We start from the raw sequence: 27,741 nt of genomic DNA, 5'->3' as shown, positions 1-27,741 counted from the left end.
CAATTCAACAGAATTCTCATGCACTGTAAACATGTTTATCTTTTTAAACTCTTTATAGTTTTTAAAATGGGTCAAACATCCTTTACTATGTATTATTTTTTAATAATACAAAGTAGTGTTATTGTTTAAATTCACAAATAAACGTTCAAAATTAAATTCTAGTGACCTCAGTGTTAAAGTGAAACTTGGCCCAAGAAAAAAAAAAGAAAAAAAAAGTTTCATTTTCATTCTCCGAGGGTCCGCGCCACCACAAGACCCCCAATGGCTCCTCAGTACGCACCGAGCCTGCGCTCCCGTCTGGCTCCTCTGCTGCTCTTCATTCAAATAGGATTCATTTTCATATATTATTTTTGCATCGAGATCGACGACAATATAAATGCAAACGAGGCTCCGTTCCGAGGCTTCTATGCAGGTGAGAGAAAATACATTTTTCATTTTCAGTCTGAAGTATTTCTTTTCGCCGAGAACATAAATGGAAGCTCGTCTTCCAGGGCGAGGCTGTACTGGTCAGTCTTGATAAGGTGCTGGAAGATCTAAGTATGAAGTTAAAACTGGTGCTTAAGTCCCACATACGCGTACCATGAGATGTGTACTATTAACTTGCATTGATGTTACTACATATTCATACTCGTAATCCTCAAGGTACGCATGCGTAAATGAAGACTTTTAGTCGTAAAAATATTGCACATACTTTTTTTCTTTTTTAAAAAAAATAATTGTATTTAAAAATATATATATTTTTAGAATGAAAGAGTAGTTTTTTTAGACATATAGTTTGAAATTCTAATTAATTTATATTTAATTAACGATTTCCAAATTCAATTTTTTTAAATTCAAATCATTTTAAATGTAATATAAAGGTGTTCACATAATAGTGCCATGATTATTATTTTCTTCTTTTTTTTTTACACATAGAGTTTGATATTTTAATTATTTATTGATATTTTTAATTAATTTAATTATTATTTCTTGTATAATTTTTAAATGTTTTTTTTTTTCATTCATAGCATTTTAAATTCAATACAAAGTGTTGGTATAATAGTGTCAAAATTATTATTATTTTTCTTTACATAGGGTTAGATATTCTCATTGATTTATATTTAATTTATTGTTTTAAAATTCAACTTTTTTTTTGAATTAATTGCATTTTAAATGAAATATAAAGGTGTTTACATAATAGTGACAACGTGAATAATTTTTTACACATAGAGTTTGATATTTTAAATCATTTGTATTTCATTTATAATTTCCATTTTTTGATTCAAAGCATTTTAATTTCAAGATAAACGTCTTAGTTTAATAGTGTAAATGTTTTCTTTTCTTTGAACAGAGTTTGATATTCTCGTTAATTTATATTTAATTAATTGTTTCCAAATTAAAAGCGTTTTAAATTCACCAAAAAATGGTTTGATATTCATTCCCATTCATTTATATATATAAACATGTAAAGTTTTTTAATTCATATCCATTTGAATTCAATATAAAATGTCAGTATATATATTTGTTTATTAAAAAAAACACACTTAAGCTTTCATTACAGAAACGATTTAATTAAATAATTCAGTAAAAAGAAACAAAAATTCAACCTTTCACATCAATTATTGAATAAAATTGCTTAAAATATTCAATAAAAAAAATTAAAAGTCAAGTTATATTAAAATGATATAAAAAAATCGATACCCTACAGTAGAATTTCAATATATCATGGACATGTTTGTGAGAACCGATCAATACCCAGATGTATATATATATATATATATATATATTTAATGTCCAAACATCAGCTTTGAAAGCTGCTGGAGTGTATCCTCTCGTCCTCAGTCATGGCCCAGATCTTGCGTGATTTCGTTGTTCCTTTGGCTGCGAAAGGACGTAATGATTGCTGCCATCCAGAGGCGGGGAGTTAAATTGCGACACAAAAATATTTAAACGCATCGCAAGTACACTTTTTACACACTGTATTTAAAATATAAACTATAAAAGAACTATGAAAAAAAAAATTCATTAATATTATTAACCTTTAACTGTCCACAGAGCACCAGGACATCAACGCGATGCTGGTCGCAGGTTCTGGCTTCTTCTGCGCCTTCCTGGTGCGCCACGGCTTCAGCGGCACCGGGTTCAACCTGCTGGTCCTGGTCGTGTCGACTCAGCTGGCGCTTCTTCTCGACGGCTTCGACTCGTGGTTCTATCGCGGGAAGATAAAAGTCGACCTCAAAAGGTAAAGTTAAGTAAATCACCGTAAATGTTTGTGTTTTGACAGCAGTTTTCCTGACAGCCTGGTGGTGGCGCAGATGTGCTCCGTCCCTGCTGTCATTTCCACGGGATCGCTTCTGGGGAAAGTCAACCCGGTCCACCTGGTGCTCTCGGCCTGCCTGGAGGTCTCGGGGTTCATCCTCAACAAGTGGATCCTGATCAATGTTCTTAAAGTAAATCGTAATGTTCGGTTTATCCCTCGCTATGGTATCAATGATTGTATCTGCCTCTAGGTGTCGCTGTTCCACAGCATCATGCTGCTCCACGTGTTCGGGGCGTTCTTCGGGTCGACGGTCTCGAGGATCCTCTACAGACCCGGGTTGGAGCAGCCGGTTGAGAAGGAGAAGTTTGACGGGAAGACGGGACTTTTCTCTTTCTTAGGTGCGTCGGAGCTGAACTGAACTACCTTCAAATTGCATCAGTGATATTTCAAATGCTAAAAAATGTACAAAATGATGTTTATAATTAAATGAACGCCAGTAATATTGACACATAATAACCATTAGGCCTGTTTTTTTGGGAAACATTCAGAGAATAGTGGATGAAAAAGGCAACTTCCTCACAAGGTTTTGAAGAACATCTACCCCACCCTAAGTAGGGGTGTGTGTTTCGGCAAGAATCTGCTCATACGATACGTATCACGATACAGGGGCAACAATACAGTGTATTTGTAGTACTGTCAAGTACTTGAGACTGGCCTTGAACAAAGTTATAACTAAAATACCAAAATATGTCCAAACATCAGCTTTTTAAAAGCTGCTGGAGTCGACTGTATCCTCTTGTTCTCAGTCATCTTGTTCACAGTTACCCGGATCTCGCGTGATTTCATGGTTTCTTTAGCCGCTAAAGGACATAATGATTGCTGCTATCCAGAGGGCGGAAGTTTAATTGCAAAACAAAAAAGTAACTATTTAAATGTATTGTAAGTAAAAGTATTTACATTTTTACTCACTGTATTGAAATATAAACTATAAAAGAACTATGAAGAAATATGATTTAAAAATCGATACCCTACAGTAGAATTTCGATGTATCATGGATACGTGTGTGAGATCCGATCAATACCCAGATGTATGTATGTATATATATATATATATATATATATTTTTTAATGTCCAAACATCAGCTTGAGTCAAGTGTATCCTCTCGTCCTCAGTCATCGCCCAGATCTTGCGTGATTTCATTGTTCCTTTAGCTGCAAAAGGACGTAATGAATGCTGCCATCCAGAGGCGGGAAGTTAAATTGCGACACAAAAATATTTAACCGTATCGCAAGTACACTTTTAACACACTATATTTAAAATATAAACTATAAAAGAACTATGAAAAAAATATGATTTAAAGACAAAAATTGTATGCATTAATTTACTTTGGAAAAACCCAGAGTAGAATATAGTATCATGACTACGTGTGTAAGAACCAATCGATACGCAGATATATATATATTGATATTTTTATGTGATAACATAAGCTTTAAAAGAAGTCGACTGTATCCTCTTGTTCTCAGTCAACGACCCGGATCTTGTTTGAATTCATTGTTAGTTCCACTGCGAAAGACGCTATGACTGCTGCCATCTAGTGGCCGAACGTTAACCATGAACCATAAAATAACTATTATCGTAGAAAAGAAATATCGGGATATTTTAGTGCATCGATATTTTAAATCAGTTTAAATCATCATCAGTTTCTCGTCTTTCAGGGACTCTTTTGCTTTGGACCTTCTGGCCCACTTTCAACTCCGTCCTCGTGGACCACCGTCTTCCCGGCAGGAAGCTCTCGGCGGCGAGCGGAACATACCTGGCTCTCGCCGTCAGCGCGGTGACATCTGCTGGCGTGTCGGCGCTATTACACCCGAGAGGGAAGATCAACCCGGTAAGACGTCGCTTCACCTCGAACCCACAACTTTTACTGATCCGACGTTTCACCAGATTCAACTTCAGTCGAGCGTCTTCGCCGGAGCGGTTTCTCTGGGGGTCTCTCTGCCGCTGGTTCGAGAGCCGTGGGAGGCCATGACCGTAGGATTCCTGGCGGCCATTTTGTCGACCACGTGCTACAGATATCTAAAGGTTCTCATCTTATGGATTTGATTAAAAATACGTCGACTAAAATGATTTTTTCAGACGCACATGATGTTGGCGTTCCAGTGTCACGACACCCGTTCGGTTCTGAGCGCTCATGGAGTCCCGGGTCTGTTCGGGTGGTCGGTTCATCTCCTGCTGCAGATCAGGGACTCGGACGATCACGCGACGTAAACACAAGATGGCGACGATGTGACGAGTGACGAGGTGTAACTAAGGTGTCGTTACAGGGCCGTAATGTTCGCCGTGTTCCACGTCTGCGCTCTGCTGGTCACCGTAGCCATGAGTCTCGCCGTGGGCATCATCGCAGGTACGGTGGTACATACCTGGAAATGTTTTTGGTGAAACTATTATTTGGTTAGGATTTTAATATTATTTGGAGCGATTCAATTTATTTTTTATTTAATTTAATATTTTCGAAATAAAAGAGTTTTATGATCTTATTCTTAAAGTTCTATAATTCATTTGTAATTGGTTTTGATAAGTGCATTAAAAAAAAAATCGAATTATATAATTATTTAATAACAATAATTAAAAGAAAAATGTTCTATAATGTATACATTTTTAAATATAATTTTGTATTGGATTATAAAAATAAAATGCTAGTAATGAAAGGTTTAATTTTGTTTCTTTTAATTAATTTAATGTACAAATTGAATATCGTTACACATACAATTTCATTTACAACCATTAAATTGTTGTTTTAAAGTTTTAATATAATTGACCCATTTTTTTTATATGGAATTAAAATGGAAACAATTAAAAAAAATAATATGTATTTATATTATTTAATTGTCGTCATTAGAAAACCACATTTTACGTGAAAAAAAAGTTATACATTTTAAAATATGCTGGTTTAATTAATTAAATTAAAAAGAAAACAAATGAACCTTTCAATAAAGAAATTGATTAAATTAATTATTAAAGATAATTCCATTCAAATAAAATATATATGCGTTTTTTGAATGGTTGCAAATTAAACTGTATGTGTAAAAAAAATGTAATTCATTTTAAAATGTATAGATTTTTTAAAAATAAAAGAAACAAAATGCATCCTTTTGTTATAAGCATTATATTCTTTTTAGTCATATAAAAAAAATGATAACAATAATAGAAAAATTAATACATTATACAATATTTATTTAATTATTGTAATTAGGTTAAATAGAAACAAAAAAACGAATTCAAACTTCTCAATTCAATGTTTCTACTTAATACAATATTCTCATGGCTGTGATTTACGACCATATTTGGGCGTCAGGACTGATTCTGAAGTGCGACCTGCTGAGACCACCTCAGGACAGGAAGTGTTTTGACGATCAGGCGTATTGGGAAGTAAGTTCTCCTTGAAGCTCCAACAAATCAGGGATTGAATCTTTAAAATAACTTTTCCTTTTCTTCTAGTTTCCTCACCTCGCGGAACGCAAGTAAGAAGATTGAAAAAAAAGCAAGTTGAGTTTCTTAGTTTAATGCAGTCGTGTCGACTTACCGAGCGTGTGATAAGAAATTAAATACATGTAAATAAAAAGGACAAACATCACCGTGTGAAACCATTAAAGACTACAGGTTAGCAGCGTCCGCTGAGACACCAAGCAGGTCGGGCCAGAACTTTCGTTAAGATACACAAATAAAGCGTTTTGTTGGGAGTAAAAAAACCTTCGTTCTCTACTGCCAGAGATCCTCTGTTCGGCCGAACTTGAACACCAGCCCCCTGGAGAAAAGATAAGAGATAAGAGATAAGAGATAAGAGATAAGAGATAGAGAGTGTGAGGGTTTATCTAAGGAAGAGTTTGAATCAGTCGACTTACCCGAAGAAGATGAAGGCATTTTGAAAGAAGACGGCGATGCCAGGGTAGACGACCGGCTTACCTGAGGACAACAAGACAAAGTCAATAGATATAAACGATCTTTAGATACATCGGAAGTGCGTATTAGTGATTACGATATACTTCAATACTCTAGTAAAAACTATACGTTTGTACTGAACTCGTGAATGCTTTCGTTTGTAGCCAAAATATGACGAAACATCAGCTTTAAAATGAGTCGAATCACGTATCCTCTCGTCCCCAGTAATCACCGGTATTGCGCTGGATTTAACCGTACCTTTAACTAAAGAGGACGGAATGACTGCTGCCATCTGGTGGCCGGAAGTTTAATTGCAAAACAAAAATGATCACACTTTTGTGAATATTTGCATTAATTGCGTTAAAAAAATAATAAATGCACATTTTGTTTCTTTCATAGTCGTCTTAGGGCTAATAAAATGTTTATATACATACATATGTATGTATATATATATGTAACTATAAGTATACTATGAAATAAATATGATTTTAAAAGCAAAATGTTAATACATAAATGTATTATAGGAAAAAAAGTAGGATCAAAGTAGAATCATTTCCATCAACATCAGATTATTGATCCCAGGGACTTCCAATAAGAGTAATACTGATGTTAGTGATGTGGGTGAAGTAAAACAAACACATGTTTTTTGGAGCAAATACTCATTCGGTAAATACACATGTAATACAAAACGTTGGGTTCTTGTTGTGATTGAATCCTAAATGTAAGTAAGTAAGTAAGTAAGTAAGTAATATATATTTATATAGCGCTTTTCGAGACCAGGGTCACAAAGCGCTTTAACAATCAAAATAATACTCAAAACAGTACATACTTCAAAGATCAAGACAACACCGAGAACAACACAGGAGTTCGAGAAATTCAAGGAAAAGCCTGCACAAATAGAAACGTCTTAAGATGTTTCTTAAAGGAGTCAGTAGACTCCATCAAGCGCAAAGAGAGAGGAAGATTGTTCCAAAGCTTAGGAGCAACAGCCTGAAAAGATTTCTCTCCTCTGGTCCTGAGCCGTGTGCGTGGAACCATAAGTAGATTCTGATCCACAGACCTCAGAGCCCGAGCTGGGGTGTAAGGCTGGATCAGATCAGTGATGTAAGGAGGAGCCTGACCATGAATAGCTCTGAAAGTAAGAACCAGAATTTTAAAGTTGATCCTGAAAGAAACTGGAAGCCAGTGAAGAGTTTTAAGGACCGGAGAAATGTGAGTTCTTCTACTAGAGCGGGTCAGAATTCTCGCTGCAGAGTTCTGAATCAACTGCAGGCGAGACACATCCTTCTTGTTAAGACATGAAAACAAACTGTTACAATAGTCCAGACGAGAAGAAACAAACGCATGGATTACAAGCTCCAGATCATGTTGTGACAGCATTTTCCTAAGTTTAGAGATTTTTCTCAGTTGAAGGAAACAGTTTCTGGTCAGTTTTCTGCAGCGATGAACAAGAGACATGTCTTTATCAAATACAACACCCAGGTTTCTCAGGCTCAGTTTGACAGACTGACCCAAGTCACCCAAGTACTGACTCAACCCTGGAATCTTATCATCAGGAGCAATCACCAGAGTTTCAGTTTTGTCCACATTAAGCTGTAAAGTGTTTTCACTCAGCCATTGTTTGATTTCTAGCAAACAATTGACTAAGCTGTTCAGCCTTTGGGGCTCAGTTGGGTCAAAAGAGCAGTAGAGCTGGATGTCATCAGCAAAAATGTGATAAGAAACATCTGGAAATCTCTGAATGATTTTACCAAGGGGAATCAAGTACAGCAAAAACAATAAAGGACCCAGAACAGAACCTTGAGGGACTCCACACAACAGATCTGCCGATTCAGACCTCATTTGATTGGCAAATACACTAAAACTGCGCCCAGAAAGGTAAGATGAGAACCATTCTAACACAGACCCAGACAGTCCCACTTCATCCCTTAGTCTTCTCAGCAGGATCTGGTGATCAACTGTGTCAAAGGCTGACGACAGATCCAAGAGAACCAGAACAGTGAATTTACCAGAGTCAGCCGACATCATGATGTCACTGGACACTTTCAGTAAAGCTGTCTCCGTAGAGTGATGTTTACGGAAGCCAGACTGAAACTTCTCATGGATGTCGCTCTGATCCAAGAACAAAGACAGCTGCTCGGACACCACCTTCTCCAAGATCTTGGACAAGAAAGGGAGCTTAGAAATAGGCCTGAAATTACTGAGGTCAGAAGTCAAGTGTTCCGGGAAACTAATACCAAACTGACTGAAACTAACTCATGTTATTTCGTTTTTAGTGGATAAAATAATGAATTCGTAATTTACAAATGTGCAAAATCCCTTCTGGATTATTATTTTAGAGAAGGTTTGGATGCATAGAAACATCTTTCCATCCCCCATCATCACTGATCTGGAAATGTGGACCCCAACTCATAAAAAAATACAACAGGTATTTCCCACTAAATACATCCAACATTCCTCCTCTGACTCTAGCAAATGTTTGACCTCTGACCCCACTGCTTCAGCTGGAGGAAATTAATTTCACCCCCCCAGTTCCTCCATCTGCTCCTCGCTCCCCCCGATTGCCATTTGTCACTCTTGAATAAAACATTAAAATGCTCCCGATTCCTCGAACATTCATACACTTGTATCTCAGTGTCATCAATATTTCAGGATCTCAGACGAGGAGGTTCGGATCCTCGTAGTTCAGGAAAGACTCACGAGGAACGACGAATCCACCGAAGAGGATCCACATGGAGGCGATGAGGGATCCGAAGGACAGCATGAAGCCGATGAAGAGCCAGACGCGAGCGCCTGCGGGAGGAGATAAGAAAGTGGTTTGTTCGGGTCAACGTTTCAAACACAACTTACACAAACCCGTCTGTCCCATGCAGCCCTCGCTGTAGCTGTCTCCTCGCACCTGCCCGTTCGACACCGCGTTGATCCTGGAGTCACAACCGGTTCGGTTTTTAAAAAAGTCGTTTCCAAACTTGACCTCGTGAGTTTGAAACCTTACATTAGAAACGCCAGCGTGGCGATGACTCCGCACGTGTGGTAGGCGTGATGGAACTCCGTCTGCTCCGGGTACTTCACCGCGGCGTCGATGATGATCCACCAACCCGTGAAGAACTGGACGGGCAGAGAGAACACATCGTCACACACAACAGGAAGATGGCGACGGATTCCAGGGAGGAAAATTGAAATCTGGCGTATTTTCTCCTGTTTTTTTATTACACTTCAATAATCTATTGGCAAAAAAAGCTGTTTAAAGCATCTATTATTGTCTAGGTGCTTGTGGTATCCCTTGTGTTGTCTCTCGGTCAAGGTGAACCAAAGGCCCCAAAACAAATGTGTTTGGTGTATACCTTGTGTGGTCTCTGGGTCAAGGTGACCCAAAAGCCCGAAAACAAATGTGCTTGTGGTATCCCTTGTGTTGTCTCTGGGTCAAGGTGAGAGATACCACAAACACATTTGTTTTTGGGGCCTTTGATTCACCTTGACCCAGAGACCACACAAGGTATACACCAAACACATTTGTTTTTGGGCCTTTGGTTCATCTTGACCCAGAGACAACACAAGGGAGACCACAAGCACATTTGTTTTTGGGCCTTTGGGTCACACTGACTCTAAAATAGCACAAAGGTTAAGAACATAGACATCCAAACAAAGATTAAACATTGTCTGGAAAATACCAAAATTGACGCGCTGGTACTTCCATGGTGTCACGTGACTGTCTACGGGTCACATGATTGGCTGAAAGTTCAAGTAGCTCGGTAGTCTTTTGGTTATATCTGGTGGCATTATTTTAGCATCATTTTTACATTTATATTTTAAATTGAAAAGGCTTCAAATAAATAAATATGGAATTTAAGGCTATGAAGTAAAGAACATTGAATTTAGAATATGTATTTTTTCAATTACTGGAAATCGAAAATATCAAACTATGTGTAAAAAATGATATTTACTGATATACTTCCATATTTATACACCAAGTAAATCTACATGTCACTCCGACCACATTGAGCAACAAAAAGGAAACAGTCGCTCCGATTGCAGGGTATAACACTTGAACCAAAACTTTTATTTAGGTATTATTCACATATTAACTTGGAGAAAAATAACTCATAATAGACTAATATATAATTAATATTATATTTAAAAAAAAGATAACACTGAAAAAACAGCTGACAACTTTGGCAACAAAGGGAACAATTAAATTCTGTGAGATGACTGAGGACAGGATGATACAGTAGACTCCAGCAGCTTTTAAAGCTAATGTTTGGACATATTTCAATAAAGTGTGTACGGAATAAATAAATAATGAACAATTAACTTACATGACATTTCTTTTAACTTTTTTTAAATTGAATTAAACTTTTTGCTGCTCTATGTCAGCAGTTATTACGACCTACACAACTAAAGGAACAATGAAATCCTACAAGGTCCTAGTGATGACTGAGGACAAGAGGATACAGTCGACCCCAGCAACAGAAAATATCTATACGGTTTAATATTAAATCAATTAAAATCAAATATTGAGGAAATTCTGCGAGATTTGGTGATGACTGAGGGTGAGAGGATACAGTCGACTCCAGCAACCATATATATATATATATATATATATATATATATATATATATATATATATATATGGTTTAATATCGTATTAATATTCAACAGTATTTTATCGATATTTAAGGAATAAAATGTTGTTTTTTTTGGCTTTCAAACCATAAACTTTTACCGTAGTTTATATTTCAATAAAGTATGTATACAATTTACAATTAAAATGCAAATATTGATGAAATTAAATCCCGCGAGATTCGGTAATGACTGAGGACAAGAGGATACAGTGATTCCAGCAGCTTTTAAAGTTGATGTTTTGACATATTTTGGTTTCAAAACAAATGAAAGTAGTTACGACTTCGTCAAGAGTCATGTGGTCTGTAGATTCTACAACACCAGAGTCAAGTACTCGACAATACTACAAATATATACTTGTTACTACAATATCAAATATATATCGTATTGTTGCCACTGTATCGTGATTCACATCTCATCGGCAGATTCTTAACAATACACACCCCTAGTCGTGAATAACTGTAACTACAACAATAGTTGGTCAAGTCCACTTGAGTAACAAATACTCTTTCAAATGAGACGTTCAAGGACCCACCAGAACTCCGGCAGCTACTGATGCGATGGTGTTCCGTCTCTCCCCCCAGTCCACATTGCACTCGCAGTCTCCACACCGGATCCCGTCCAGGAAACCCGACATGACTGTGAGGAAAAAAAGATCAAACTGTGACTTAAAAACAAACCTTCAAACAGTGTTTATAAAATGGTGACGTCATCATCATCATCGCTTGAGACACAAGAAGAAGAAAACAATGAATATCTTTGTGCGCAGTAGCTTCACGTGAAGTCCTGTTTAACTTGTCATTTACGCCATTAAACAAATAGTTATTATTCTTAGGAATAATTCGAAACCTTTTTTTTCTAAATTTAAGGATAAATAAACGAACTTCTTTGTTCTTAGCTTCAAGATTAGCAAAACATTTCCTGAGTTAAAGGTGTCGTGTTTCTCTGCGAGTGCTTAACATGTCGGTCATGACAGAGCGACAACAACAAACCCGACTCCCACTGACTATAAACGTCCAAAGCGACGACATTAAGGCAAAATATTTACCTTTATTTGATCTTTTTTTTTGATGTTCTCCCCCCTGGCTTTAGCCTGGCTTTACTTCCGAGTGAGCTCTTCACGCGCATGCGCAGATCTTCTACGCCCACGAAAAAAACGCCAACATCGTTGCGTTCAAAAGCGTCAGGATAATTGTATTATCTTCTATTATTACGTTTTAATTAGTTAATTAAAATATAAAATATGTTCGATACTTACACATCATAATATTAACATCGTATTTACGTACATTTAAATAATTTACGTGATATTGTTTTATTTTTTTAAATAGTTTGTATCAACTCAATCAATTTGATTCATATTTACTTTATTCATGAACGCATCAACAGACAAGTAATAATATTTTTTCGTTTTATTTTCTAAACTAATAAAGCATTTATGATGGGTCTTTTTTAACTATTTATCAATAACTATGAATATAACTTTGGAGACGTGTTTTATCAACATGGTGAAACCGTAACATGTAATTATTTTATTGAATAAAACAGTTTTTATCTTTTTTCATTATAATTTAACAGTATTTTACCCATTATAAGTATTTAAGAGAGAGCATAGTGTGTGAATGATTTCCTTACTACATTTAGATAAAGGTGAAAAATAACCTTTTACTTCTCTCAACCAGAATCCCAGTCCACTTTAGACCCGTAAAGATTAGTGAATGGAGACGTCACATGCCGGTCACATGGGACCTCCATGGGACCCCCCTCTGTGAACTGGAGTTTCATGTGACAACATTTTCAATTATACCGTTTCCCCCCCCTCCCCAACAAATACACTGTATACATTATCTAGACTTGATAAAATGAACAATAACACAAGTGGTTTATTGATCAAAATGATACACATAAAAAACTTCATCAATACAATCAGTGTTGGGTTTTTTTTTTTGGAAGTTACATTTGAACATTCTGGGATAAAAATCATGCTCAAAAGTTTACTCCTCAGCTTTTTTTAAAAAACTTCCAGCAACTGCAGAGCGACATACACGGACAGACCGATGACTCCCAGGTATCCGATGTAGCCGTAGGCGCCCTGCATTCTCTTGGCAGGATCTGAAGTGATAAAAGAACAAAGAATTCAAGAAATCAGTCTTTCTAGAGAGAGACTCTCTTTGCTCCAGAGACATTTCACACTTGAGTAATGGTGCTTTAACAAGGGGGTTCAATGTTTTATGTAAATGATTAAATGCATTTTAAGGGACACTATTGTTTAGCATATTCGAGTTTTAAAGCTTGATCTGGTTTTAAATACCAACTCTTTGTCCGCCTACTTTAGGACACTGTGGCTTTTCAATGACAATTTGTTTCTCTTACAATTTATTCCATTTAAGGCGAAACGGTTCTAAATGGATGTCAAGTTTGGATGACTCTGATTTGCAACATTAGTTTAAATCATTTAATACGTTTATTTCTCATACTAGGCCCTTAAACATTCATGGTCAGGCTCTTCCTTACATCAGTAAGTAAGTAACTAAAGTAAGTAATTTGTATCTGATCCATCTCGGGCTCTGAGGTCTTTGGATCAGAATCTACTGATGGTTCCTGAACACGGTTCAGGACCAGAGGAGAGAAATCCTTCCAGGCTGTTGCTCCTAAGCTTTGGAACGATCTTCATCTGTGTTTGAAACTTTTATTCATGCAGGCTTTTCCTTGACTTTCTGAGACTCCTGTGTTTGTCTCAGTGTTATCTTGACCTTTTAAGTATATCTTTTATCGGGTATTGTTTTGATTCTTTAAGCATTTTTTGACCCTGGTCTAGAAAAGCTCTACAAACATTACTTACCTACTTAAACATATATAGAAATGTTATTTTTCTTCTGTTTGCACTATGTTTTTTTATTTTTTTGGACATAATCTATTTTATATTGTCCTTCTATTCTATGTTTTGTTTGAACCAAATAACAAATTCCTTAATGAATCACAGAGGGAAAAAAATAAAGTATATGTTCATATACTGTCTGTCAATAAAGCCATTTCTGAGTCTAAATTATACTTAATTTGTTGTTCAATTACCTTTATAAATACAATGTAAGCATACTGCCTTTTTTCAAATTAAACGATATGATATATAAAGAGAGAACATATAATACTTAGTTGACATGAAGCCCAAATATGCATCTTTGGTTAAATAATAAGCCTTTATCATATTGATATATGTACATAAAAATGAAGATATTATGTGCATGACGTTGAATGACATACAAACACAAAAAAAGTTTATTTTATACAAACAAATCTTACCTCCAGTGTAATACCCCCAGGCATAAGAAAACCTGCTCGTAACCCAAATAGCTCCGAGTATGGCGGCCGCCAACTGTCGAGAAGAAACAACAAACAATCATTAGTAAACAAATGTAATATAAAAATATAATAATACAGTTAATAACCAATATAACTGTATTATTGTATTTTCAAACAAAATACTGATGTTGTTGAATTGCTGGGATCTGTTTTTCAATCAACTATAGTCTTTGTTATTTTTCTTTGATCTACGTTCTTTATCTTTAGACTTAGATTGTATCATCTTGTTCTTTCTCTTTATGTTCTTGTTCTCATTTTATTTTGATTTATTTTTTATGAAAAATTGCTGTATTTTCTGTGGCCATTGGAAAAAAACAATAAAGTTTTACCTTACCTTACTTCAACTGTATAGTGACTTGAGATAACTTTGTTACGATAAGACACTTTAAATAAAATTGAATTGAAGTGAATTGAATATACTTCAAACTTTAGAAGACTAAATATATCCCCCAATACTTTACAGTTTACTTTCCTGAATATATTTTTACAATCCCCCCCATGGTCAAAAGTGTATTACTACAACACCTTTGACCCAGATTGTTATCAGCTGAACAAAAGAAAAATGCTTAGTCATCATGATTCAAAAATCTTGCGTCCTTGATTCTAACTTTTTCAGTTTGGTCTTAAAAAAACGTACTGGATACACAAGTGCAGCGATGGTCTGGAACACCAGCCACTGGGGGTACACCTCCAGGGTGTTCTGGTGGGCTCTCTGGATGCAGTTGAACACGGGATCTTTGTCGCTGTACATGTTGGGGTACTGCGAATAAATGCATATGTTAAGTTAATAAAAGTGCATCACATGGAAAACAACGGATCAAGGTACTTAAAAAAACATGCACAAAATACACAAACCTTGACGTCGTATTTCTTTCTTGCAGCTCCGACCTTGATCCCTAAATACGTGAGCATGATCCAGCTGTACACGTAGGTCAGGATGACATATCCGAAGCTGGACGGCAAGGAGGCGATGAGATCCATCTTGTTTTTTTGTGTCTAAATTCAAGAACCACTTCCAAGACAAGTTTTGCAGTCGACTGACCAGAGGAGGAAGCTGCGCGATTTCATAAGTGCGCAAGTATCGCGAGAGTTCCAATGTTGCGTAAAAACAATTTAAAAAAAATATAAACACGATTTCCTTACGAAAGTTTAATGAAAAAATGTAACTTACTACTGCAAAAAATATTTTTAATACATTTCCTACAAATTGAAACACAACACTTAACAACAACATAACAAAAACACCGTGTTACATACTAAAACGAAGTAAGTAATTATTATTTGTAAAACACAATAGAATTGAAATATCAAAATATACATATAAGAATTTTTTTTTTTAACATACAAACACTGTTTCTGTGAATGTTTAATCGCCAAATATCTCACACAAACGGCAGTATTGTCAAAATGATTGTAATACATTGCGTACAAATAGAAAACAGCACATTTTACTTAAAATAAATGCGTCCCATACTACAACTAATCTTACAGCACATTGAAACTTCAAGAATTACTATTGATTTAAAGCGCTATACAAAAAAAAAATACTTACTTCTTACTAGTAAATTATTTGAAAGTTAAATAGTATGACATCAGCAACGTGGTTTGTGACGAAATATGAAAATCAAAGCCACAAAAACAAGTTAAGAAATTATTTAACGCAAAGGCAACCGTTTACTTCACGTTTATAACGTTTTTATAATTATTAGAAAGGTTCGGTCAGTGAATAGCGACACCAGTTCACCGCTAGAGGGCGACACACGTATCGTTCAAATCCAAATCTCGCCACGAAGAAGACGAGGCTGGAATTTTCCACGACGCCATCGTCGACGGTTATAGTTCGTCGCTCCTCCTCCCGCTGCTCAGTTGCGCCTCACGACCGTCGAAGTCCGCCTCGGTTTAACACACGTTTTGATCGCTTTTTGTTTCTCGAACAAACACACGATTCCATCGGTATTACCTTTTCACGAGGTTTTTTTGACCGAATCCACGAAAACATCAACGAATTATTTTTCTATCGTCGAGTGTTCGTCAAACCACACGGTAAGACCAGTGACGTCATTGTTGTTTTTGTTAAGTTTTCTTCTTCAAATGCGATCTTAATATGTTGTTATTAATTGACGACTTTCTGTAACTAAAACTCAATATAGTCATGGTTTTGTTATTTTAAAAGTTTAAAAGTTTCATGGCGACATTTACCCCCGGATGGCTTGAACAACGTGGTCGAATTTAGTGAAATATTTTTACTGTTAATGTGTTTAAAGTGTTTAATCCAACGTCGTTATTCGGTTGTTGCCATTTTATCTGTTTATTTTTTGTTATTTGATGTTATTTTTTCCGATCGTGGCCTACTAGCATTAGCCTCGGCTAGCTTGGAAATTTCCGGAACGAACCGGTTTCCCTTGTTACCCAACCCGCCACAGAGGGCGCTAGTAGGTCATGTTATTACACAACAAGGCTTTAGGATTAGTTCTTTCAAATATTACGCAACAATCTATTTTGAGTGGGTTTTAAGTTGTATTTCCTCTATTTTGTTGCTTATCTTGGAATGAACATACAGTTGCTTATATTCTCTAATAGACACTAACTGACATTTTGTTCTTTTTCCCCCCCAGACCTCGCCGTAAAGAAAAAAATGGCCAAAGAAGGAGACTCCGCCATGGCACGTGCTCGCCAGAACGACGGCATCAGCGTGATCTTCGATAAGAAGAGCCCCGCCTCCAGATCCAGAAGTCGATCGGGCTCTGTAAGCAGCAGGGGTCGCCGTAGCAACAGGAAAAACCATAGATCGCCTTCCTCGTCTTGCTCTAGCGGCAGATCGTCTTCTCGCTCCAGGTCCCGCTCGCACAACAGATCCCGCTCGCACCCCCGCTGCCACAGGGACTCGTCCCGGTGCGGATGCCTTCGCCACCGCGGGCACAAGCGCTCGACCGCCCGCCGCCACGATAACAACGCGCCGTCCGACAAGACCTCGCGCCGCAGCGCCCGCTCTAGACGCTCCTCGCACAGGAGGCACCGCGACTCCAAGGTGGAGAGACGCTCGAGATCGGCGTTGACTGAGAGTGAGTTCGATCACAACCACGTCTAAATGAGATGTCGTCGTCTAATTTGTTGTTTTACTTCCAGACAAAAGGGAACTGGCAGAGAATGGCAGCGCCGAGAAGGTCCCCGTGAAACCCGCCCTGTCGGAGGATCAGTCCGACGGGGAGTCGCCCGTGTTTGAGCAGTGGGTGAGACGTGACTCTGAAAAGTCTCCGTCACAGGTGAGCATCGAGAGAATCTCCTCGTCCGTGAACACATCACCTATTCAAACTATAGGTTGTCGAAGCTCTCCAGACGCACCACACTTGTGTTACTTGAACTGCACCAGCTAAGTTGACGACAAGAGCTAGTCCTTAAAATTTATATCAATTCAATCAACATTATCAGCCACAGGCCACTGTTTTTGATTCACTGTTGTGTTGACCTTTGGCCTCATGAGGGACTCCACATACTCTCTTCCTGTTATTCCTGTCTTCCTAGATTACATGACAGTGGTCTCCTTCCCTCACCGGCACCTGGGATTAAAAGGCTGTCATGTGACTTGGGTGACACCGTTGCGTGTTTGCGTGCAAGGTTGACTGCTGATCCTTTTGAATTACAATGTGTAGTTTTTTGATGGAATAGAATTCATGGACTCTATTTTTTTTCTATTCTCTCTTCACCAATTCAACTGCTAAGGATACACGCAAGCATTTAAAGAAGTTAAACTGATTGTTTTTTACTCAACGACTTGATGTAGGCAACAGAATTGTGACATGACACATTGTATTTATGCTTACAGTTGAAATGTTATTTATCAGAGTCCTCCACTCGCTGATGGAGCGAAGGCGCTGGCGCTGCTTAATAGTGACTATTCCTGTCAAGAGCACTAAATCTGACGAAGAACTTCACTCCGTAAGGCAAAGATAAGTTGGTAACGTGAGGCGTGTTCTCGGGCTGGGAAACCTGGGTCACCCCTATTCTGCTGCCATCTCCCCCCCAAAAAAAAGAGACAAGTTCCTTTTTTATACATTCTTGTTATTGAAGGTCTGGCTATTGTGCATGAGCTTCAGTTTGAACGCTAACAATTAAAAGAAAAGAGATGAAGAAGTTCTCAAGCTCAACGAAAGCAAGATGTATTCCTCGTTTTAATTTCATCTCTTCTCTTGTCTCAACAGAGCCTAGAGGAACGCCCGCCGTGCCCCAGGACCTCCCCGCCCAGAAAGACCATCTCGTTCAGCATCAATGTAAGTACGAAGAGTCTTTAAACTTGACGATTCAAGGTATTAAATCTCGTCTCTTCCCCACAGAATTCCTTTGCCAAGCCGTCCATGTTGGCTCAGCCCGCCCCGCCCCCCGTCGACACCTACGACAGCAGCAAACCCTACGGATCATGGTTACCCGTCCGATCCGCACGCAAACACAAAAAGTCGCACTAGTGTGCGACGCATGGACGTTGTTGATACTTTGAATATTTGTACATACTTGTTTCATGGTGGATATTTTTTTCCAGATGTTAGCGTTTTATGGGGAAAGGTGAAGAACGTGTTCAGGTGGGCTTTTTTCTTCATACCTTCGTTGTACAGTTTTTTGAATAAAGTATTTATTTAAAAAAGTTGTTTTCCTGTTTTCCTTTGACACACAAGTTAAAAGTGAATATTTGGACTGGTGGGTCACCGAGGGCAGAGGAGATTAGATAAAGGTGGTGAAATATTAATCTGAGGGTAGACATCAGGCTGAGCAATAACAAACTGAGGTCATAAATGGAAGACGTGACACTAGAACATAAAACCAGTTCACACCAGAGCAGGAGCAACAACCTCAGACATTAGTTATCCAGCTTGAAGTAATTTTTATTTGTATAGCGCTTTTCCAGACCAGGGTCACAAAGCGCTTAAACAATCAAAACAATATTCAATAAAGTATATACTTTAAAGATCAAGATAAAACAGAACACAACAGGAGTTCCAGAAAATCAAGGAAAAGCCTGAACAAATAGAAACGTCTTAAGATGTTTCTTAAAGGAGTCAGTAGAATCCATCAAGCGCAAAGAGAGAGGAAGATCGTTCCAAAGCTTAGGAGCAACAGCCTGAAAAGATTTTTCTCCTCTGGTCCTGATCCGTGTGCGTGGAACCATAAGTAGATTCTGATCCACAGACCTCCGAGCCCGAGCTGGGGTGTAAGGCTGGATCAGATCACTGATGTAAGGAGGAGCCTGACCATGAATAGCTCTAAAAGTAATTGATCTGAAGTTGTTAATGGATATGGTTTCATGATTGTGAGAAGAGCCTGTGACTCATCAGTTATAGAACTACTGTTCAGATGGAACAGATTTATTAGACAAACCGTGAAACCAAAGAATATAAATCAAATATGTCAAACTATAGGACACCACAGGCAGTTGCATGAGATCCATGGATTAAATTGAGCCAAACGGCAACTAATGCTAAATGACAGCCTGTAGTTCCCGGTTTAACCACAAGGGGTCAGCACTGCCACGCGGATGAATGGCTCAAACCGTTTTCACATTTCGTCATAATTGTTCGGGAAAGTTTAGACTTGACCCCAAGTGATGGCTGGCAATGTTAACAAAAAAGGGGGGGACACAAGCACGGGGTCATAATCACTTGATCAAGCTAAGCCGATATTGAAAACCGCAACGCTCTGGAAAGTAGCCGTTTGAAAACACTAAACCTAGAAATCCTCTGCTGATTCAGAAGCTTGTGATTATTCAACAAATAACATTATCTCATGATGAGTGTCTTTTCAGGGCGATCCTCTAACGGGGATACGGGTTTTTCCTCATCCGTGTCAAGTTCCCCTCGAGTGAGGACACGGTTATCACCGAACAACCTTTTTCTTTCATCCGCAGTCACAAGGTTTTCCACTCATGTCGCCGCCCGGGGGGCCAAGTTTTTTAAGATGGCGACGGAGTCAACGATTACCGAATTAAAATCGCTCGATTTGTGGCTGCTTATCGGTGCAACACCAGCACCAGAACTAGCCCCGGAGCCGCCGTCCTCTGATAAAAACACAGCCCGGAGGGGGTGTGAGGGCGATATTGGGAACTTCTCACGCTGGCACCATTCATCATGAGACCACAAAGTGAAAGAACAAGTGATCTGGGGAAACGTCTGTTTATTCAAGTAGGAAAACAATCGTTTGGTTTCTTGAACAAAAACGACATTGAGTAAAATACCACAGATGTGAGCTACAGCTTCATCATCACGACATGGGAGATATTTGTTTAAAAAAAAAAAAGGATTAAAAAGCTGTAACCAGCCTTCAGACGGCCGTTCCTCTCTCCAGATTCTGCTTGATCTCTGCCGTGTATTTGCCGTAGAAGCGCTCGGCCTTCTTGTTGAACTTGGCGTTCCTCTCGTTGATGTAGTCGATGTCGGCGTCGTCGTTGTAGGCCCTGCGGCGGCTGTACTTGGCGCGCTTCTCGATCCTGACGGACACGAGGACGTAAAGAGTGTCAAGAACACGATGCTTAACAAGAAAGTCTACGATAAAACAGTGTTAATTAGTGACACAACAAGGGACTTTATATTGTCATTGGTCGACCCCCTCACGCACAGATGTGACAGCTACACATTTTTGGTAAAAATCAAATAAGTATCGAATCACAATATCAATAAATTGTGTATTTATTTATACATCATATACTGGAAGAACCGCTCAACATTCATCATCATCCATTCATGTGACAAGAGTTCTGTTATTACCGGGCAGTTCAGGGCAAAGACCTTCTTTGGTTTTACATCATTGGACATTAAGGACGTTTGTAACGTATGGTTGAACTGAAACTTTCCCGTGTTATTGCGCGAACATCGTGTTCAATCTCAGATTAATTTTTACTTTTGATCCGATTAACATGAGATGTTAAATTAATCTCTTTTGTATACTGTGTAAGCCAGTGCTGTCAATCACAGAAGCGAGCAAAAACTTATTTTACAGTCAAGTTAACGGGCCAAACATAAGCTACATCTTCAAGAGGCACTTATGTCGGATTACGTAACCTCTCACGGATGCTACAGAAGACATAGGACCTCAACTTTGGCTTAAAATGATCGACATAAACCGATCCGTGTCTCGACACAAACTGATTTTACACTTAAATGTTAAGTCGGAAGTATTCCAACGTTTTTGGCCTTGTTTTCGCCTTAAAACAATTTCTACGTCGTTTTTCGGATAGTGACACGATCGAAAAAGAAATGGACGCTAGCATATTACAGACATGCATTTATGGATGTTTGTGCCATTGCTGCCGGACAAAATCATTTCTCCTCCGTGGGAGTCAATAAAGTATCCATCCATCTAAAACATGTAAAACTACATGACGCGGCCTTTGCGTTTTCATTCAAAATGTTTGCATGTTTTTGTATTTTATGAAAATCATAGCAAGCAACGTCCATTACTTGAGCTGCTGTTTACACACAACAAACTAACAGAAAGTAGTCGCTTAATTATCTCCAGTCATTTCCTTCAACGCAGTTTTTATTTTATTTTTAACTTCTTTCGAATGGTTGAGTATGTCCATTTCATAGTTTATCACTAAAGGTAACTATTACAAAGTTACAATAAGAACTGATTAATCTGCTCTGATATAATTTGGTACTTTCCATCATCGAGGGCCACATGAATTGAAAATACAATAATTTAACAAGCAAGTTAAGGAGCAGCAGTAAATATCGGAAGAGAATCCATGTTTGACTTACTGTTTCTCAACATCCTCGACCATGCGGTCGATGCCCTCCTCTGTGGGCACGTGGGTACCGTGGACCAGGGTGTTGGTGGTGGGGTAGAAATCCTCCCCGCTGTGGAGCGCCCCGGCAGAGGCATTAGCAACGCATAACAACATTTGGACATCCTCTGAATGCCTCCATCTCTACAGATGATTAAAAAAAGACGCTGGAGCTCCCGGCGAAATGAAACGCTTGGCATGTAGCGAACATTAGACGCTGGAATACTGTGAACTCTTCTCCCGTCTCGCATGCATGGATTCTGGACTTTTATGATCTTTTATGATCTTTAGATAATTGTGTGTACGGCTCTGTCCGTGGAGCCGCGGGGCGACTAGTGGGGTACACCGACATAAAGAAACTACTTTGTGAACATGTGACTTCCCAGATTAGTGCGCCAAACTAATTTCTGTAATTAACTGGAGATTTCACAGACATGCTGGGATGGCTTCATCGGTGGAACGCACAAATTTTAAGAATTTTATTTGGTCTGGACTGTAAAGTCTGGATGACACAGCTGAAGAGGAAGAATTATGGCTCCTTAAAAAAAAAATGGTACCCGGTTGCGTCGCCGTTGTCAAATTGTGTGTGTAATTTTGTTTTGATTCAGCGTCTGATGTGACGTGGAGCAGCTGATCACCTTAATACGAGACTTCTCCTCAGGGTATTGCTGTTGAATCACACTCACAAGGAAACTCTCTCAGAATATCTTAATCCAACGATAAGTCGCGATGTTACTGATAACGAAAATATTCACCATGTGGGCGTCGAAGTTCGTTGCACTTGTTAAGCTTAATATTAACAAGATAACATTTAAATGTCAACTAGGGTGAAATCCCAACTCTCCTGACTCACATGTTTCAAATGTTGAAGTCTCCAAGATGGAGTTAGTCCTTCATCATGACCATTTTTAACTTATTACTTTAGAAAGTTATCCCCTGTCTGAAATCTGGGCGAACGAGGTTACGAGGGCACAGAGTCCTTTATGATGTAATAATGCCTTCGCTCCTCCAGCCAGCTGTAATACGCCTGCTTTGTTAATACAACGAGTCCCTTGGAGATGGAGACTTCTGGGATTGGTGACGCGCGTCGACGAACCAAACGTTTGACCAATCCCAGCAGAGTGGGTGGGGTTATGACAAACAAGATTTCAGCTTGAGAAAGTTTTTCACATTTTCTACTGTCAATATTTAAAAGAAAAGAGAGATTTGTACAAACAGATACATACTAATGATACAGTAGAAGTCCAACATATATTTAAGATGAACTTAAATCAACACATGACATAAGTTTACCTTAAACCAAACGTTTATGGTTCAACAATATCATTTCCAGCGCGTTTAAATAGAAATTTTTGCACCAGTATTAAACGCCACCAGAAGATATATATTTTTTTAAAGATTTTGTCCATGAAAGACTTCAGGAAAGTGTGCCACCATCATAATATAGTTATAACTCCATTATAATATAGTCTAGACATGTCAATCGTCATTTCTGTAGCATTTTAAACATGATACTCACCACTCTACACGCTGTTTCTCATACGTGTTCATGTCTGGTTTGATTTGCTTGGTGAGCCTCTGGTACTGTCTGAACTGAGCCTCAGCGTAACCTGGAAGTGCAGCAGAAGTGGTTTAGTGGACGACACAGACTTTATTGATGCATTGATTTAGACAAGAGTGATGCACACTGACCAGCGAATCCAGTGTCAGGATTTTTCTTCTTCTTCTTCTTCTCCCATCGCTCTGCATCATCGGCCGTGATGTCCAAGAGTTTGACTCGGCTGTAGTCTTCCCCCCTCGCAGAACATTCCTGCAATAAAACAAGAACCATTATCGGGAAGATTCTATTACCATTTCCGATCAACTCGTGACACAAATACCTTCTTCTTTTGATCTTCTGCCACTTCCCACTCCAGTCTGGCTTTCTTCGCCTCCCAGTTGGTGGGAAGTTTTAATTTCTTATCCTCCTCAGCGACCTCCTGGTGATTGAGTTTACGAGCTTCGTTCTGATGAGAAAAGAGACAGAAATAAAACGCATTAGTTGCGATAAAGCACTGCAGCACACAAAGTAAATCTAATTCCATCTGCATGCTGAGCATGAAAGAGGACAAGCATCAAATCATCTCTTACATAGTTGTGTTTCAAAAATAAGAACATTTAGACATAAACTCAATAACAGCTGTATCTTAATTTATCTTTTTAAACCAACACATTTTCAGCGCAATTTTTGGAACGAGATGAAAAACATTGTAAATCAAATCTTCCAAACATACTGCCTTCAATTAAAACATTTATACAACAAAACGTTGATCTCTATGTTTAAAGAGGCAAATACTGGTCAAATGAATCCAATTTCAAAATAACACTCAATATTTAATTACACAGGACCATTTAGAAAATTTAGAAAAAATGGTGAAACCTAAATATGTGGACAACAAATGGACCACGAGGTGGGATTATAAACACGAAAAGCGCTATATAAATATATATTACTTACTTACTTACTTACTTAATAACAACGATTTTAGACACTTTCAAATGAAATAGTTTTTTTTAAATGAACTCGTTTATTATTATATGAATAGGAAAACGTACTAGTAATACAAAACTTAAGCCCAAAACACATTTGTTTTGTAATACATTTTTATTTTTACATTAATATTAATAACTTACCCGTTTAAAATGCAACTCCCGAAACTTCCGGAGCCTTTCTTCTCTTTTGCTGGACCCGGCTGCTTCTGCAGGCTCGCCAACCGAGGTGGTCTTATGACTCTAACACACACACACACACAATAAAAGACAAATATAAGATATATTTAAGTCACAACTACAGTGTTTTTTATCAGAGCGGTTATGCTAACAACAGGGATAGCATTAGTAGCGATGTAGCATTAGCATAGCACCGTAAACCGCTTACGGTTACCCACAAACTACGGCGACTAATACGATAATACTTGGAGGATAATACGTCGTTTATTAAAACACTCGCGATATAAAATAACGCAGAACTAAAAGCGAGACACAACAAAGAAGAGAAAGGAACAAACCTCACTGCCGGACGCCATTGCTGTTAAAAACAGAAGACGTCACCGGAAATCTAACATGCACAGGATATGACGTCAAGATATATATATTAAAAAAACAAATAACGCCAAATAAATAATATTCTAAAATAATTTCACATGTTAAATGTGGAAGAGATTATAAGTACATTTTATTTTAATCCCTGATAAAGGATTTTCTTATCCGTTATTTGATCACGTGATGAGAGCCATGTGATCGCTGAATGTAAATACATATCGATCTCTAAACATGTCAAATACATTTCGCAATAAAAAAACGAGTGAACTTGTTAAAACAATTTTGATTTTTATAAAATACTTCGAAGATTGAATTAGGAAGTAATGAGTTCATGAAATAAGAACAAATGTTAAAATGGATCATCACTAAAGTCTTTGTCATCGTTTGTTTTCTTAGCTTTAAAGGCTTTTTTCTCCTCAAGAGATTTAATCTGGTCATATCTTACCAACATTGCCGAGTCAATGACTCGAGGGAACAAACTGGTGGTTCTCTTTAAATACACTTTTTGACTCATATTAAAACGGGGAAACGAAAATATGGGATCTTCTTGCCACAGACTCAACCTCGGGGTGAAGAACGAGCGAGAAAAAGAACACTTGATATATTCTTCCTCATCAGACAATCTGTCTTCTGGGATTAATGAATCAACCAAGAATAATGAACCAGAGTGAGATGTCATCTAAACTGTGAAGATTTACGGAAGGATCGTCAACAAGTCGAACATTTTTGTATCGGCCCAGGCATCGTCTGTGCGTATGACAGACTCTGAAAATCATGACTCCCTTCCTAATGTATTCGCCGCGGATCCACAGCACAATCGAATCATTGTCCGGAGTTTTGGTTTACTGGCTTTTGAAGTTAAAATGATTGCGAAATAAGAAGCCACGGAAACCGGCATAAACACAAACGTCCATTATGAATATGGCCTGGGGGGGAAGGGGGTCGTACTGTAAGAGGCATGAAAGGTCAGGCAAAAAGTCACGCGCCAAAATTTAGATCCGACATGAAAGATATTTAGATTTTTTGGCCGACTGAAAAAGAAAAAAGTCTTAAATCCCCCTCTAATATGATTCCATGAGTGGATCAGGAGACGCGAGTAAACACCATTTGCTCGACCGGCCAAATTGGATCCTTGTTTGATTGCATTACACTAATACAGTTGTGATGGAGGATGTAATTAAATGGAGTTTATAGACCTAGATTAAAGCATCCTGCAGATCACAGGAACTGTTAATGGGGTGATGCATTTCGCTGGAAACCAGATGGGAGAACATCACAACAGAGCCAAAAACATCCCGGAAGGAGGTGATGGACAGAATTCTACTGTGGCGTGAAGGAGAGGAAACATTGACGTGGTCACCGACAGACTCTACAACAGTTATATCATTTTAACGTTACTGGAGATATTCACTCACATGCGATGATGGATCTACTGAATCTTTCAAGAAACATCTTAAGACGTTTTTATTCGTGCTGGCTTTTCCTTGATTTTCTGGAACTCCTGTGTTGTTCTCAGTATTATCTTGACCTTTAAAGTATATATTTATTGTATTATATTATTGTTTTGATTGTTTAAGTGCTTTGTGACCATGGTCTGGAAAAGCGCTATATAAATACAAATCACTTACTTACTTACTTACAGTAGATTCAACCATTTGTATTGATCACATGAGTTTGGCTGGTGATACAATTTAGCTTGTGTCATATACTTAAGTTTTATACACTTTTATTTTTTAAAAAGACTGGAACACATTTTTCCACCACAGGCATATATTATGATCCAAATTAAATTTTTCATGAATTTATCTCTATCAAAATAAACTGAAGATTTACAGAAATTAAGATATACAAAGATAAATAGTGTTACTAGCACTAACTGTAGTTAGCACTGTTATATATTAGGTAAGCCAGCAAGTATAGCATTTGGTTTAAAACTTCCTTAACTTACTAAAGTAAAAAAAAAAAGGCATAGTAGAAAATATTTTTTCCCCGATGTCTATTGAGGGTTACGGGTGGGTAAATTTCACTTACAGAATAACTGGAGCTAGTACTGTTAGCTAAGCGAGCATTTAATCCAATTAATGTTTTCCTTAACTTGATATAGTAGAAAACATTTTTTTCTCGAGGTCAATTGAGTGTTACGGGGTGTTAAATCGATTTAAAATGCCCTTAACTTAACGTAGCAGAAAACAAAAACTCAATTGTTCATTGATTTTATAGTATATTGAGTGTTACAGGTTTATTAAACTCTGAATAACTGTAGCTAGCACTTTTATCAACTAGTGTTACAGGGTGACACATTTACCACCCCAGGATAACCTAGACTAGAAACTTATAGCAATTAGCTAAGCTAGCAAGTAAAGCATTTGATTCTAAATTGACTTAATATAGTAGAGAAAAAAAAACTGAATTGTAAGATATTTGCCTTTGTCTTTTAATTGTTACTGTTTTATAAAATTCACCTGAGAATAACTGCAGCTAGCACTGTTCATCAACTAGCTACGCTATCAAGTTTAGCATTTCCTTTACTTGTTATAGCAGAGGGGGCGTTTGCGTTTGAGTGTTACGGGGTGGAAGGTTATGCCCAATAGACCTTGTCTAACTACGAGAAAGTGCAAATATATGACATTTTGTAGGAACTTGCTCGAGACCTCGGCTCCTGCAAGAGTTTGTCACCTACTTCGAAAAATTAGATGTAAGTAAATTCAACGTGAAAAAGTGTTGAGTAAACTCA

General features: G+C 37.9%; 5 protein-coding genes across 6 annotated transcripts; 2 read left to right on the top strand and 3 right to left on the bottom strand.

The window, feature by feature from the left end:
* The first annotated feature begins 14 nt into the window (after positions 1 to 14).
* On the top strand, positions 15 to 5,861 carry rhd (Rh blood group, D antigen). The gene is made up of 10 exons (XM_087780080.1): positions 15 to 412; positions 2,035 to 2,221; positions 2,279 to 2,429; positions 2,490 to 2,637; positions 3,955 to 4,127; positions 4,184 to 4,321; positions 4,376 to 4,503; positions 4,564 to 4,643; positions 5,595 to 5,668; positions 5,738 to 5,861. The coding sequence occupies exons 1-10, from the start codon at positions 262 to 264 to the stop codon at positions 5,762 to 5,764; spliced, it is 1,257 nt and encodes a 418-aa protein (XP_087636206.1). The 5' UTR covers positions 15 to 261; the 3' UTR covers positions 5,765 to 5,861.
* On the bottom strand, positions 5,786 to 11,944 carry tmem50a (transmembrane protein 50A). 2 transcript variants are annotated; one of them, XM_087780081.1, is made up of 7 exons: positions 11,847 to 11,944; positions 11,334 to 11,437; positions 9,174 to 9,286; positions 9,029 to 9,102; positions 8,879 to 8,971; positions 6,142 to 6,202; positions 5,786 to 6,044 (listed from the first exon to the last, which is right to left on the bottom strand). In XM_087780081.1, exons 2-7 carry the CDS (start codon positions 11,433 to 11,435, stop codon positions 5,999 to 6,001), a joined length of 489 nt encoding a protein of 162 aa, XP_087636207.1. In that variant the 5' UTR covers positions 11,436 to 11,437; positions 11,847 to 11,944; the 3' UTR covers positions 5,786 to 5,998. The 2 variants fall into 2 exon arrangements, with proteins under 2 accessions (XP_087636207.1, XP_087636208.1); XM_087780082.1 differs by having other exon boundaries at positions 9,035 to 9,102.
* Positions 11,945 to 12,656: 712 nt separating this feature from the next.
* On the bottom strand, positions 12,657 to 15,218 carry mgst3b (microsomal glutathione S-transferase 3b). The gene is made up of 4 exons (XM_087779738.1): positions 15,014 to 15,218; positions 14,796 to 14,918; positions 14,099 to 14,171; positions 12,657 to 12,910 (listed from the first exon to the last, which is right to left on the bottom strand). The coding sequence occupies exons 1-4, from the start codon at positions 15,137 to 15,139 to the stop codon at positions 12,810 to 12,812; spliced, it is 423 nt and encodes a 140-aa protein (XP_087635864.1). The 5' UTR covers positions 15,140 to 15,218; the 3' UTR covers positions 12,657 to 12,809.
* A 773-nt stretch (positions 15,219 to 15,991) lies between these two features.
* rsrp1 (arginine/serine-rich protein 1) lies at positions 15,992 to 18,762 on the top strand. Its single transcript, XM_087779737.1, has 5 exons — positions 15,992 to 16,201; positions 16,774 to 17,220; positions 17,285 to 17,421; positions 18,358 to 18,426; positions 18,490 to 18,762. Exons 2-5 carry the CDS (start codon positions 16,794 to 16,796, stop codon positions 18,616 to 18,618), a joined length of 762 nt encoding a protein of 253 aa, XP_087635863.1. The 5' UTR covers positions 15,992 to 16,201; positions 16,774 to 16,793; the 3' UTR covers positions 18,619 to 18,762.
* A 1,538-nt stretch (positions 18,763 to 20,300) lies between these two features.
* Positions 20,301 to 25,006, bottom strand: syf2 (SYF2 pre-mRNA-splicing factor). The gene is made up of 7 exons (XM_087780248.1): positions 24,974 to 25,006; positions 24,600 to 24,698; positions 23,807 to 23,932; positions 23,619 to 23,736; positions 23,446 to 23,536; positions 21,901 to 21,999; positions 20,301 to 20,630 (listed from the first exon to the last, which is right to left on the bottom strand). The coding sequence occupies exons 1-7, from the start codon at positions 24,989 to 24,991 to the stop codon at positions 20,465 to 20,467; spliced, it is 717 nt and encodes a 238-aa protein (XP_087636374.1). The 5' UTR covers positions 24,992 to 25,006; the 3' UTR covers positions 20,301 to 20,464.
* Positions 25,007 to 27,741: the final 2,735 nt, after the last annotated feature.

Source organism: Callionymus lyra, chromosome 18 (assembly GCF_982586985.1).
Source record: "Callionymus lyra chromosome 18, fCalLyr1.hap1.1, whole genome shotgun sequence".
NCBI classification, from domain to species: Eukaryota; Metazoa; Chordata; class Actinopteri; order Syngnathiformes; family Callionymidae; genus Callionymus; species Callionymus lyra.
The sequence above is the reverse complement of the archived record's forward strand: the minus strand, read 5'-3'. Positions and strand labels throughout refer to the sequence as shown.

Bases quoted from the DNA above. Each gene is read 5' to 3' on its own strand.
- rhd (XM_087780080.1), top strand. From the start codon at position 262: ATGGCTCCTCAGTACGCACCGAGCCTGCGCTCCCGTCTGGCTCCTCTG. The intron at 2,430-2,489 runs GTAAATCGTAAT...ATCTGCCTCTAG, and splicing joins TCCTGATCAATGTTCTTAAA to GTGTCGCTGTTCCACAGCAT. The intron at 2,638-3,954 runs GTGCGTCGGAGC...CTCGTCTTTCAG, and splicing joins GGGACTTTTCTCTTTCTTAG to GGACTCTTTTGCTTTGGACC.
- syf2 (XM_087780248.1), bottom strand. The intron at 23,933-24,599 runs GTAAGTTATTAA...TTTTCTCATCAG, and splicing joins GGGAGTTGCATTTTAAACGG to AACGAAGCTCGTAAACTCAA. The intron at 20,631-21,900 runs GTAAGTCAAACA...CGTGTCCGTCAG, and splicing joins GTCGAGGATGTTGAGAAACA to GATCGAGAAGCGCGCCAAGT.
- rsrp1 (XM_087779737.1), top strand. From the start codon at position 16,794: ATGGCCAAAGAAGGAGACTCCGCCATGGCACGTGCTCGCCAGAACGAC. The intron at 17,221-17,284 runs GTGAGTTCGATC...TTTTACTTCCAG, and splicing joins GAGATCGGCGTTGACTGAGA to ACAAAAGGGAACTGGCAGAG. The intron at 17,422-18,357 runs GTGAGCATCGAG...TTGTCTCAACAG, and splicing joins CTGAAAAGTCTCCGTCACAG to AGCCTAGAGGAACGCCCGCC.
- mgst3b (XM_087779738.1), bottom strand. From the start codon at position 15,139: ATGGATCTCATCGCCTCCTTGCCGTCCAGCTTCGGATATGTCATCCTG. The intron at 14,919-15,013 runs GTTTGTGTATTT...ATTTATTCGCAG, and splicing joins GAAAGAAATACGACGTCAAG to TACCCCAACATGTACAGCGA. The intron at 14,172-14,795 runs GTACGTTTTTTT...TCTTCTCGACAG, and splicing joins TCGCTGCACTTGTGTATCCA to TTGGCGGCCGCCATACTCGG.
- tmem50a (XM_087780081.1), bottom strand. From the start codon at position 11,435: ATGTCGGGTTTCCTGGACGGGATCCGGTGTGGAGACTGCGAGTGCAAT. The intron at 9,103-9,173 runs GTAAGGTTTCAA...TTGTGACTCCAG, and splicing joins GCCACGCTGGCGTTTCTAAT to GATCAACGCGGTGTCGAACG. The intron at 6,203-8,878 runs GTGAGTCTTTCC...TGTTGTCCTCAG, and splicing joins CGGTGGATTCGTCGTTCCTC to GTAAGCCGGTCGTCTACCCT.